The 12,807-nt window shown below is 23.2% G+C and overlaps 1 protein-coding gene across 1 annotated transcript; it reads left to right on the top strand.

Annotated features, from left to right (window-relative positions):
* The first annotated feature begins 2,811 nt into the window (after positions 1-2,811).
* Positions 2,812-8,326, top strand: LOC105360635 (ATP-dependent DNA helicase Q5). Its single transcript, XM_011497592.1, has 14 exons — positions 2,812-2,926; positions 3,277-3,401; positions 3,473-3,637; positions 3,739-3,912; positions 4,110-4,289; positions 4,359-4,464; positions 4,552-4,663; positions 4,921-5,172; positions 5,410-5,595; positions 5,684-5,816; positions 5,905-5,994; positions 6,506-6,688; positions 6,772-7,945; positions 8,024-8,326. Exons 1-14 carry the CDS (start codon positions 2,812-2,814, stop codon positions 8,086-8,088), a joined length of 3,060 nt encoding a protein of 1,019 aa, XP_011495894.1. The 3' UTR covers positions 8,089-8,326.
* Positions 8,327-12,807: the final 4,481 nt, after the last annotated feature.

The following is a 12,807-nucleotide window of genomic DNA, read 5'->3' on the forward strand; positions in this document are numbered from 1 at the left end:
AAAATGATAAGCACAAAACATTTATCTTGTATATAACAGCTGATTTAAATCGAATATTTATAATGATCGGAAACACTTTTTATATATTGTAGAAAATATTTTTTAGTTTAACACGGTTTCATCAAAACTTGTTTTATTGGTTGAAGTAATTATTTTTATTATTTTGACATACAATACATGCCTTTCGAGGTATGTAATATTTGAAACTATTATTAAATTTTGTTTTGTGTTTTTTTTTTGTATTGTCTTGCATTCATTTTTATAAAAGACTAAATAGAACTGAGACGTTTCTTATTTTAAATTAAACACATACACACACATCCTGAGAGAAAGAGAGAGAGAGAGGATTTGGATGTTATATAGATAACTTTGTGATTTGGATTATTGTCATCTTTCATAAGTTTAGAATTCTTAAGAAACGCAGCTGTTATGTCAAGAAATTTTCTAACTTGCACTTTTTTGAATATTGCGTGACTATTTATTATTATAAAGTAATCATCACTTTAAAATCTATTCTGATTGATCTTTATATGTACACTGACATTTTAAGGAAATCTAATATGGATACAAGATTCTAATGAGAACAAAGAAATTTGAGAAAAGTGTATTTGATAAATGTTTTGAATCAATTTGATTGCTTATAATTATAAAAAGATATTAAGGATAAAATCGTTAATTAAAGAAAAAGACTGCATTACTACTAATCGAACTAGTGAATTTCGAAAGCAAGAATATGACGAATAAGTTAATTTCCAAATGAAAGCAACATTAAGACTTAATTGGTCATTTGCGATTTATAAAATAATTGTTATATGAAAACGGCTGTAACAAACTGTAAAAAGTACAAAAAATCTTGGAATTCTTGAGAGGAGGAAAAAAGTAAAAAGAAAAAGTAAAACTGATAATGTAACTAAAATACTTTGTACGTATTCGCCCTTTAGAAGGGTCGAGATCTCAGTTGCTGATATTCTGAGCGCTTGTATTTTTCTTTTTTTTTTCTTTAATTGTATAAAGCAATTCCAACTTGTTTTTATTAATAAAAATATTTCATTATTATTTTTAAATTAAAAACAATAATAATACAAATAAAAAAAGTGTCATATTAATAGAAGTTTCTAAACTCCTATCTTTTTTAAATTAAGGAAACTGCGCTTGGTTAACAACGAACACTGAGCGTTCGCGTATTAGCAGAATAGAAGTATCGTTTTAGAAGCTTTTTTCTGTGTATAAATTTATATATCTTCAATTAATTTAAACACTGAGTATAGTGTCCCATTTTATAAATGCTCTATTTGTATAAATGTAAATCGTTAAAATTATGCGATATAATTTTCTCGTTTTTAATTTTAACGAACACGCTTAAAATTATTTTTTAGTTATAGATAGGCATTCACTACGCATTACAGTAATTAAAATAATTAACTTTAACTTTTGCTCTGCATAATTAATAATATCATAAAAAACAGAATTTACATTTCAAAAATAACAGAAGTCTTAATAAAGAATGTTATATTACAATTTTACAGTTTGTTTTTATTTTCTTCACATTCCGTTATTTTATTTTATAATTCACATAATTACAAGTAAAATAATGTTTACAAATTGTTCTATATAGAGTGAATGCTAAGTAAGATTTAATTTCCTTTCATTAAAATCTTAAAACAAGTGGTAAAACAAAACTAATTTTTACCTTAAATACTGATCAGATCATTTTATTATAAAGCGCAGAATGCAGACGCATGAGTATGTATTTTTATTATTATAAATCCAAAAAATTACTTTACAATTAAAATATTAAAAATTTGAAAAATGGTGGAAAATGTAATAATAAAAGGATATTTATTTTAGTAAGACGATTACATATTTTTTTATTATAATTCATATTAAATTTAGTAATTCTCAATTAAAAATTGCTGTTGCATTTTCAAATTAGTTTCACAAAATTTGTATAGTATTCTAAGTAACTAATTATATTTTGTCCTATTGTTGAGTAAAATAGACTATTTATTTTAAGAATGTAGTAAATCAGGAAAGAGGAAGAGAAAAGAGTACGAAAGCAACTGAGTATACATCTTCTCCCTTTCTGCTGATAACTGGATTTCAAATATCTAGTAATTTAGTGATTGGAGTATTCAAATTCGCTGCACTAAACATTTATAATTTGTAATAACAAAAATTTTATAATTAGATGTACCTCGCATTACGACAATGATTTTAACGTATAAAGCCAAAGAAGTTCTTTAAGCCACTCTCAAGCTTTTTAGATCTGAATTTAGATTAGCGATTTACATTTAACTTTTTTTGGTAATATTAAAAATTTTGTATATATTTCTTTATGAAAAAAATAGATAAGTTACAAATGATATAAATTAAAAAAAATTTTGTCATTAAAAAATGAGATATAATATACAAATTTCTTATAATTCGTCTTACAATTTATATTTAAAAGTAATTATTTAAATTCCTTAATTTCTATAATTCGGCAGATGTTATTCATAGGCTTAATTATTATGTTGTTTATGTAATTCCACTTTTTTCGACAAAAATTTAAAACCGATGAACATTCAGCTAATGGTTCTTTACTGCGCAGAATCAGTGTATCGATATGATCGCAGTACCTGAAAACGTTGAAATCACATCATCTAACTATTAACCTTAAATTATGTTTAAAAGCATAATAATGTTTTTTCATTTTAACGTATTGCCTTATATTGTTTTCTTCATTATAAACAATATTTTTGTACATATATAACCAGTTTTCGATTCATTTTAACTAATGCTTTAATAATTATTATTTTTAATTATTTTTCAATGAGTGCTGAAATTTTCTCTGAAATTAGATTAAAAACTAAGTTGAAAAATTATTTTGGCCATGACGATTATAAAAATGATTTGCAACAAAAAGCTGTTGAAGCAGTCTACAAAGGTCCAAGAATTTTTTAGTTTTTTATTATATTTTTTACAATTATTCTTAACTATTTCTAACATTAAAATTTGCATTTATTTTAAAATACACATTTCGGTACAGTAGATATTTTCATTACTGTATCGAATTAATTTAATCCCTGATTAATATAATCATTTAAGATTTTTTTTTATCAATTTACAAACTTGCAAGACTTGTAGACTATTTAAAATGATATTTGAAAATCTCCAAACCTTTTTTTTATGTATAATAAAATATTTTAATTGATAATTATTAGGTAGTCAGAAATACAATAAATTATATTATTATTATTTTATAGTAAACATATAATTTATGAATTTTCATTATAGGAAACAAAGATGTATACATTTGTATGCCAACTGGATCTGGAAAATCTTTATGTTTTCAATTACCAGCAGTTGCCAAAGAAAATTCATATGCCATTGTTATTTCACCTCTTATAGCACTTGTCAAGGTTATTATTATTATTATATCATTTTTATGTTTCATGTATTTCTGTTTCTAAATGTTTTATATTTTTTTTAGAATCAAGTTGATTATTTAAATAGTAAAAATATTATAGCATATGCTTTAAACAGCAAAACTACAAAAACCATGAAAACAGCTATAATAAATGATATGTTATCAAATAATCCAAAGATGAAATTACTTTACGTAACTCCTGAACTGTGTGATACACAATCTTTTCAGGTAATATTAATATAGACCAGTTAAACAGTAAATAAAATTTTATTTAATTTATTATTTCAGTCCTTCATGTATTATATTAATTATTTCAATTCTATTTATAGCATTTATTGACTCAAGTGAAATTAAAAGTTTTATCTTATTTTGTTATTGATGAGGCTCATTGTCTTAGTCAATGGGGTCATGACTTTAGACCTAGTTATAGGAAACTTTCTACATTAAGAGAGCAAAAACCAGAAGTACCGATTATAGCTTTAACTGCTACTGCTGCTAAAGAGGTTTATTTATTAATAATGAGATTAATAAAATAATTATTTTTAATATAAGTATATTTAAATGTTACTAATTAATACATACATCAAATTTAAATACACCAATTCATTTAAAAAATTTGCACATATTAATTATTTTTATTCATGTATTAATTAGTAGTATTTTCATATTCAGTAATTTATTTAACATAATAAAAATGCAGGTTAAAGAAGATATTTTCAAAACATTGAAAATGAATAACCCAGTGATATATAGTATACCAGTTTTTCGATCTAATTTATTTTATGATGTATGGTTTATCGATACTATACCAGACCCATTTGAACATTTAAAACAATTTATTAAAATATCACTTGGACCAACCGATGATTCTATTCCAAAAGTTAGTTATATTATCTCAATTAATTCAATTAAATGGTTACAATTTTTATTTATAATAATATTTTTCTAGGAAAAAAAAAATTGTGGTATTATTTATTGTAGAAAAAAAGAGACTACTGAAACATTAGCACACAAATTAACGACCTTAGGGATCCCTACAATGTCTTATCATGCTGGTAAAAAATAAATTGGTTATAACACTCATTGCTTATCAATAAATTTTAATATCGCAATATTCTGCTTAATAAATAAATTATATTTAGGTTTAAAAAATAAACAAAGAATCGAAGTTCAAGATTCATGGACTTCTGGGATCATTTCGGTCATTGCTGCAACTTGTAGTTTTGGAATGGGTGTAGACAAAGCATCTGTAAGGTAATATTTATATAAACGAATAATAGACATTTTCAATTTTATTATTATGTAATAAATCATTATTAAATATATTCTGATAGATAAATTTGCTGTTAGATAACTCCTAGTAATAAAAAAGAATAAGAAAAAATTTACAGAATTATAACGTATGCTTTATATATTTACACAGCCACACGCGCGCACGCCCACGCACACATATACACATAATTATGGAAAAAATTTTATAATAATTAAATATTTTGTATTATATTTTATAGGTTTGTTGTACATTGGACTGTACCTCAGACAATTGCAAGTTATTACCAGGAATCAGGTAGAGCTGGTCGTGACGGAAAACAATCATTTTGTAGAATATATTTTAGTCGTGAAGAATTCAGTACAATTACGTTTCTTTGTCAGAACTATGCAGAAGGAGAATCAAGCATTTCACATTTTCAAAATAAACACGATTATCAACAAAATAAACTTAAGTCATTTAATCAATTAGTAGACTGCTTTACCGGACTAAAGTATGCAAAGCTTTTTTATAAATTTTCTATATAATTTTTTATATAATTCATACAAAATTTAGGTTGCTTTTATAAAACCAATATTATTTATTAAAGAATTTTTGAAAACCATTAAAATATATTCAATCCTTTGAAGAATTATACCACAATACCACAAAATCATTCATTTTTGAGATAGCTGCATATACATTTTTTTTTTTATTTATATTTTCTTCATATTAAATTTCTGTTTTAAAGATGTAGGCATGGTGTATTTTCAAAATATTTTGGAGATCCAGTGCCTAAATGTGTAAATCGATGTGATGTTTGTAAAAATAAAGATGCAGTCAAGGAAAAATTATTACAATTTGAATCATCTAATCAGTATAAACCGAAACATAAAGAGTATCTAGAAAGTTTTGGACTTGAAAAATATGATAATTTGTAAATTTTAACATAATATTTTTTAAACAAAAATTAAATTAATTAAAGAAAAAGTTTTTTTTTAATTCAATATTTTTGGTTTATGTAGTGAATATAATACTGAGCCTAGAGAATCTGAAGATAATACTCAATCAAAGTTGGAAAAATTGGCAAGACAACAAGAAAAACAATTAATAAATGAACAATTTCAATTACGAAGGGGTGGAAAAAATCACGACGAGGTAATATATAAATAGTCTTATAAAAAAATAAGTAATTTTATATAAGCAAAAGTATTTCTAAATGTTTTTCTAAATCAATTGTTTTCAGATTCAAAAGATTAATTTAGAGAGTGCAAAAACATCTTGTGTTCTTGCAGCAGAAAGTACACACATTAAAATTAAAGGACTCACTGTCAATGTAGAGTATTTATTCAAAGAAGATCCCTGGCTAATATATCTTATTAGGAGCCATTCAAAATTTCTGCAAATTATTTTTAAATGTATATTTTTCTTAAACTAATGTAAATATGAAAGTATATGAAATGCAATTGTATTCTGAATTATGTTAATAATTGAATTTTTTACAATTAAAAACTTGTTTGTTAATATAATAACAACAACAGATTTATAATGATTTCAATAATTAAAATTATCTCATCAAAAACGATATTTATTAAACATCAATATTAATTGAACTTTGAAATCAAAACTATTAAAAATAAGAAAAATAAATTTATATAAATAGAATAATTAAGTAGTTGTTTATAAATTACTTCATTAAATTTAATTATATATTTTTCTATTATTATTCAGAACATTTTATTGTAATAAAATAATAAAATTGAATGAGATTACTTTAATAAAATTTCTTAGCCAAGGATTATTTTGCATGTAAAATTAGATGCTTATTTTAAATGTCCTTTTTTTAGTTACGAGAATTTTTTTTTAACAAAATAAATATTGGCTTGTTAAATAATTTTCACACTTGTATTAAAGAATACGAAAAATATTTATCAGTTGAAAATATTAATGACATTGCACGTGAAATAGAGTACAATATCGTTTGTACTGCAAAAGCTATTTCAACTTATAAGTTTTTGGCAACACAAAAGGTTGATCAATTGTTTATATTAATTATATAAATTAATATGAAAAACACGGTAATATAACATTTAAAGTAACATTTTTTTTATAGGTTTCACAACTTCAAAAACAGACTAAAAGTAATGAATTATATGAAGACTTAAAAAAACATAATAAATTTATAAAAACAGTAAAATATGAAGAAGAAAGAGGAGACTGCGAAACATCGCTTGAAGAATTTAAACATAAAAAAAGGGACATTTCTTCATGTGATAATTTTCAGACAGCCTTGGAATTAGAAAGGTTAAAAACAAATTCTATAGAACCAAAAGATTTTACAATGAAATTGAATAAAATTGGATCTACTTCTATTAAATGTATAATTGGAAAATTGGATTCTAGTTCTTCTGTAGGGTTTACAACAGCTCTAGAATTTTCAAAAATGAAAAAAGATAATAAATTAAATAATAAGTCTCAAAAACAAAGTGATTATCCTTCTGTAAAAGCATTTTTCAAAGGTAGCACAAATAGAATAGAAAATATTACAGAAAAAGAAATAAATCAAAATCAAGATAATTATGGAGAAAATACAGGAGAGAAATCTTGTAACGGTGAAAGTAATCGTTTAAGCAATAAGATTAATGATATTGTGTTAGGAAACAAATTGGGTAAAAATAAAACTAAAGAAATAATTGTAAAAAATTCCTTTAATAATAAGTCAAAAAATATAGATAATATAAAAAAAAAAGATATTAAATATATGGAAGCTAAGAAATGCTCTTATGTAAGTTCGCAAAAATCGAAAAGTTCTTTAAAAAATAAATTGGCTGCCAAAAATGTATTACTATTTGGTGATGACATCTCGCCAGAGTTCGGTATAGAACAGCATGCAATCAATATACGTGATAACGATACTACTGTAATAAATACTATTTACAAAGCTAATAACGATAAAGAAAAGATACTTTCAGTAGAAAAACAAAATTCAGAAAATATGTGTTATATGCAAGATAAAATAGTTAAAGATGATAAGAAACGGTTACATTCAGATTTAAAAGAATTTGAAAATTTGAATAAAATTACACATGATATAAAGCGCCAAAAATTCAATAACGAAGTTGCTTCGAACAAGACGCCAGCATCGATAAGAATTCACAGAAAAACTTTTAACATTTTAAAACCAATCGTGATGAAATATTATGTAAGTTCGTATATTCCAAACGCTGCCAAGTTTAAAACTATTTTTCGTAAAATTCATATGGATGTATTAGATAAACAAATACATGGTACTTAAATTAATAATTAATTACTTTTATGTTTTTGCAATATTAATTGTTAAATAACATTAGAACTTTTATTTTTAGATCAAGATGGTATAGAAGCATTAGCAGTTAAGAGAATAAAATCAAAAAAATATCTCAATAATTAATGACTTATAATATTCAAAGACCATAGTTGGATAGTTTATATAATTAAATTGTGTTTCATTTATTTATTTTTTTATCTCATTGTGAATAACTCGTTGGTGTAGATATGTATTTAATTAGATGTTTTGATTACTTAATTCTCCACTTATTAGGTGTACATAAAATTTATAGTATTCAAATATTCAAGAATAAATATTTTACAGAGATATTGTTACTAATCAAACTGCGATAAATGATGTATTTATGGATTACTTATTTGATGTCTACTTCATTTTTCAACCAATTGTTTAATATTTCTATTCTTTAAAAGTTAATTATCGAAAGTACAACTGATCAATTAAATATTTTATTTAGACTTTTGATATTTTTATAATTATGTAATAAAATAAGATGAATAATTCCTAAAAGAATTGTTTGAATGTTCAATCTTGAAATTAATGTTAAATGAATTTTGAATTTTATGATATTCGTATTTATCAGATTTAATTAACTCTCTAAAAGTTATTACAGGATTACATTATCAAAATTGAATAAAATATGAAGGTGAACTTCGAATTTTAATTATTCATTTGCCTTTATTAAAACTTTTCCTTCATTTTTATTCATATTATTTCTTCGAGCTCAATTAAATAGAATGTAACGATCTATATAAATTTTTTTCAAATTATTGATGGAGAGTTGGAAGTAAGTTCTGAGTAATTATTTTGACATTTTCCAGATATAATATATGATATGTGTCATAACATTTTAACTAAACAAAGAAAATACAGTCATTCGAACCATCAAAAGCATCGCGCTTAAATACACTATAGCGCTACGAATTCGATTAATAATTATAAAAATATTTACTTTTTAGATACAAACAAATTAAATATATTAATATTTTACTTTTCATTATACTCATATGAACATATATTTTTATTACTAATTTGATAATTGAATATACTTATAGTTTTATTTTTAATTGATAGTAACTAGAAGAGTTCACTTAAACAGTAAATTATTGTGCAAAGTTCTTTTATGCTTACCGATAATTAAATATTACCATTAAATAACTTATGCTCAGATATTTAATTATCTATACTGAATAATTATTTTTTTGTTAAAGATGTAATATAAAAGGAATAATAATTTGTATATCTCCAGATAATATATATATAATACGTATATTTTAAAAACATAATTAAAAATTAACACAATATTTACGTGCAAATTTCATCTATTTTGATAACTTTACATTTTTACATTTTACATCTCTTTCCATAATTATACTATTAATTATATTAGTATAACATTCATTTATGTATATCCTTTTTTTTGTATTGCTCTTAAAACATTATGTAGTTATAATTTACATGTGGCAATGTTTTGGAGTTTATGAAAGAGTTTTGATTGCATTATTCGTGTTTCGGGAAAAACGAAGGAAAAATAACGAGACCAAAACATCTAAGACAAAGCAGTATTTATTCTGTAAAATTACAAAAATGGTTGCAACTTACAATGAACTCCAACTATGTAGATACAAGGTCGCACAGCGACTGATCATATACTGTGAATAATAATGCGAATTTGTACTTGGTTAAAAGAATATAAATTAATTGGCTGTCTATATTTAGCCATTAATGCAGCACATTAAAATGACTTGTTTTTGGTTTTCATTTCCGATCCTTAAAAACAAAGACGCATTTTTCTCATTGTTCATTATAATATATAAATTTTTATTAAGACGTTATTCAAAATATGATTTGTAAAAAAAATAAATAAAATCGTTAATTAATCTACAACCTGTTAAAAATCGTATTTAAATACAAGAGTTTAATCTATAAGTAATTATAACTCGACAAGCTTTATTGTTTAAAGATAATTTATTTATTAGTATTAATATTTTAATGATAAGATGTTTTTACTAGCAAACCCTTTTAAAAATATTTGTCTAATAGAAGGCATGCGTTTAGTTATGCTTTAATACATTATACCTATTTTTCCCATAATTATATAAAAAAATATATGTAAATGCAAGAGAAACGAAATACCTTATGCAAGTTAATTTTACATCTGTGCTTATTTCAAATAAAAGTATTTATATTTGACTTAATTCCTTATATTATAAAATACCGTATAAATAAAGTAATCTTTTTTAATATCATAAATACATTAATCATTTAATTTCAGTGTTGTCCATTGATAGTATTAAATTTGAATGCTAAAATATCTTCGTAAACATATATATATATCGTAGGCTAAGAAAATGTCATGATTTTATAAAATCAACAAAAACGTTACTATATTTATACTTGTGTAATATATAATAATTAATTTTATTAATGTTGTTACTCTTATATATAAACGAAAGTATTACAATACTTGATATTTTAAACGCCTTTTTGAATTAAAAACGATACTTTAGTAATATTATTTTATATAATTAAGGCAAATACGTCACGAGATATATTTGCAAGTTCGCTTATTATATTTCACTTATATTCTACTGATCTAACATTAAAATATAATTTTTGTATTTATAAAAATATTGTCCATGGAGTTTCTTATAAGATACGTATAACATATACGGTTAACTATCGGCTAATAAACATTTTCTTTTAAAATGAATTATGTAAATAAATAAATATATTCCAAATATACTAAATACTTAAACGAACTTTAATTTTATAAATTTCATTTGTTTTAAAAATTTAATTTTAATGTAAAACTATTAATAATGTTTTAAATATTGTTTAAAAATGGTATTGAAAATAATTTATATCATAATAACAATCAGAAACAAAGAAAAAACGAGATATTATTCCTTTATATAATTAACCACCATGCTTGAAATAACTAACTTACTTAATATTTCTTTAAAAATGATAATAAAACCATAAAATATTGAATAAAATATACTTTAAATGAATTTAGTTTAAAACTATACTTAACAATCAGGTAAGTATAAAATAATATATATATATATATATATATATATATATATTGGAATAGTTTTTAATAAATTTTTAAATACATTACATATAAAATATATAAAACTTATGAGTCGAAATTTAAAAATTGTTTTTTTCAAAATATTCGATATCTTCGGTGACATTATTTTTTTAATTAGCATTAATTAAATACAATAATGTCTTGTTAAAAATAATAAATGTACATCTAAACCAACAAATTATTTCATATACTGACAAAGCCATTTTTGTTGAATAGATACAATTTAGACTATAAATTTTAAAAGTAACTATATTTTTGAAACAGATACTAATATATACAAAAATAAATTGCCATTACAAAAAATAGTTTAAAATATTATAATAAAGCTATAATATTTACATATTTATTTCCTTAAATATATATATAATATTATAATGTAATATTTTAGTTTATAAATTTCTATTAAAAATGAATTAAATAATGTCGCTCGCATAGTTTAATATCACATTATACAGTATTTTGTCTTCCTAAAATCAAATATACAAACTATGTTAATGTAATTTTCATTTTTTTATATTTAATATTATTTTTTTCTTTTAAATTAAGTAAAAAAATAAGTAATATAACTTGTATAAATGAACATTAAATTGAAAATATATCATTATAGTTTATATATATATATATATATATATATATATATAAATCGGAATAGATTTTATAAAAATAATATAAAATAATTCATATTAATTCAGTCTTTGTATTTATTTTTATTTTTATTTTATTTACAATGATTCTGTGTCCAATTTTATAAGTGCCTTTAATAATTCTAAAATACTTTGTATATTATGATTTACTAGTGTTTTTTAAAATATGTAAATAGATAAAGAAGTTCTGCAGTAGAAGTATGTAAGTAAGATTCTTATATTGTATATATGTAAGTAAGATATAATATTTGATTGTCTTATAATTATTAAATATTTGAATAATTTAAAATTAGGATAAAATAATTCAATTAGAAATAATTTAAAAATAAAATTGAAAAATGATTTTATAATAATGATATGTATCTATGTATTAATTAAGATAAATATATACAGCCTAACTGTTTCCTAAAATCAATACTTCTTTTAGAAAACTATTGATGATTATATTTTACAAAAATTAGGAATTTCCTATAATCGACAATAATATGACATAATTTTGAGTTTGTTCGGATTTAAAGGGGTTAGCTTTCTGGCCCTGGAGGTGGCGCTGTCCTTGTGCTTGCCTCCCCTGCCCTTCTTGCGGATGGTGCCACCCCTGGCTGGCGTCCTCTTTGGACAGGGGTTGGAAGGGGATGTGGATCCGAGTCGCTTCTTTCTCAGCCCCCTGACATCATCTGTCATTGTACTATCCATGCCACTCAGTTCGGATAGAACCTTGACAAAGGTGTCCTCAATGGAGGGGCTGTCAGTAACGTCGTCGGAGTCAGAGTCTTGCTGGTCCATGGTATTGAGGGGATGGTTTTATTTATATCGCATCTTTTGAATCAAATGTTCGGATTTAAAGGGGTTAGCTTTTGGCTCGAACTGCCAATTCAATAGTTCAGTGGATTAGTCTATCGGCAGGATAATTTTAAAGGAAATCACAAGAACACATCTTTTGAATAATCCAACAGAATATTTATTTCTACACAACAGTGCAGTATTATTATAATTGTTTACACTCATTAAACCTTGTTTTAAAATAAATATATTATATTTTTCAGCCTTGTCCGTTATTGATTTCCTTTAAAATTATCCTGCCGA

Source organism: Ceratosolen solmsi, unplaced genomic scaffold (assembly GCF_000503995.2).
Source record: "Ceratosolen solmsi marchali unplaced genomic scaffold, CerSol_1.0 scaffold47, whole genome shotgun sequence".
In the NCBI taxonomy this organism is placed as follows: domain Eukaryota; kingdom Metazoa; phylum Arthropoda; class Insecta; order Hymenoptera; family Agaonidae; genus Ceratosolen; species Ceratosolen solmsi.

Bases quoted from the DNA above. Each gene is read 5' to 3' on its own strand.
- LOC105360635 (XM_011497592.1), top strand. From the start codon at position 2,812: ATGAGTGCTGAAATTTTCTCTGAAATTAGATTAAAAACTAAGTTGAAA. The intron at 4,290-4,358 runs GTTAGTTATATT...ATATTTTTCTAG, and splicing joins CCGATGATTCTATTCCAAAA to GAAAAAAAAAATTGTGGTAT. The intron at 6,689-6,771 runs GTTGATCAATTG...TTTTTTTTATAG, and splicing joins AGTTTTTGGCAACACAAAAG to GTTTCACAACTTCAAAAACA.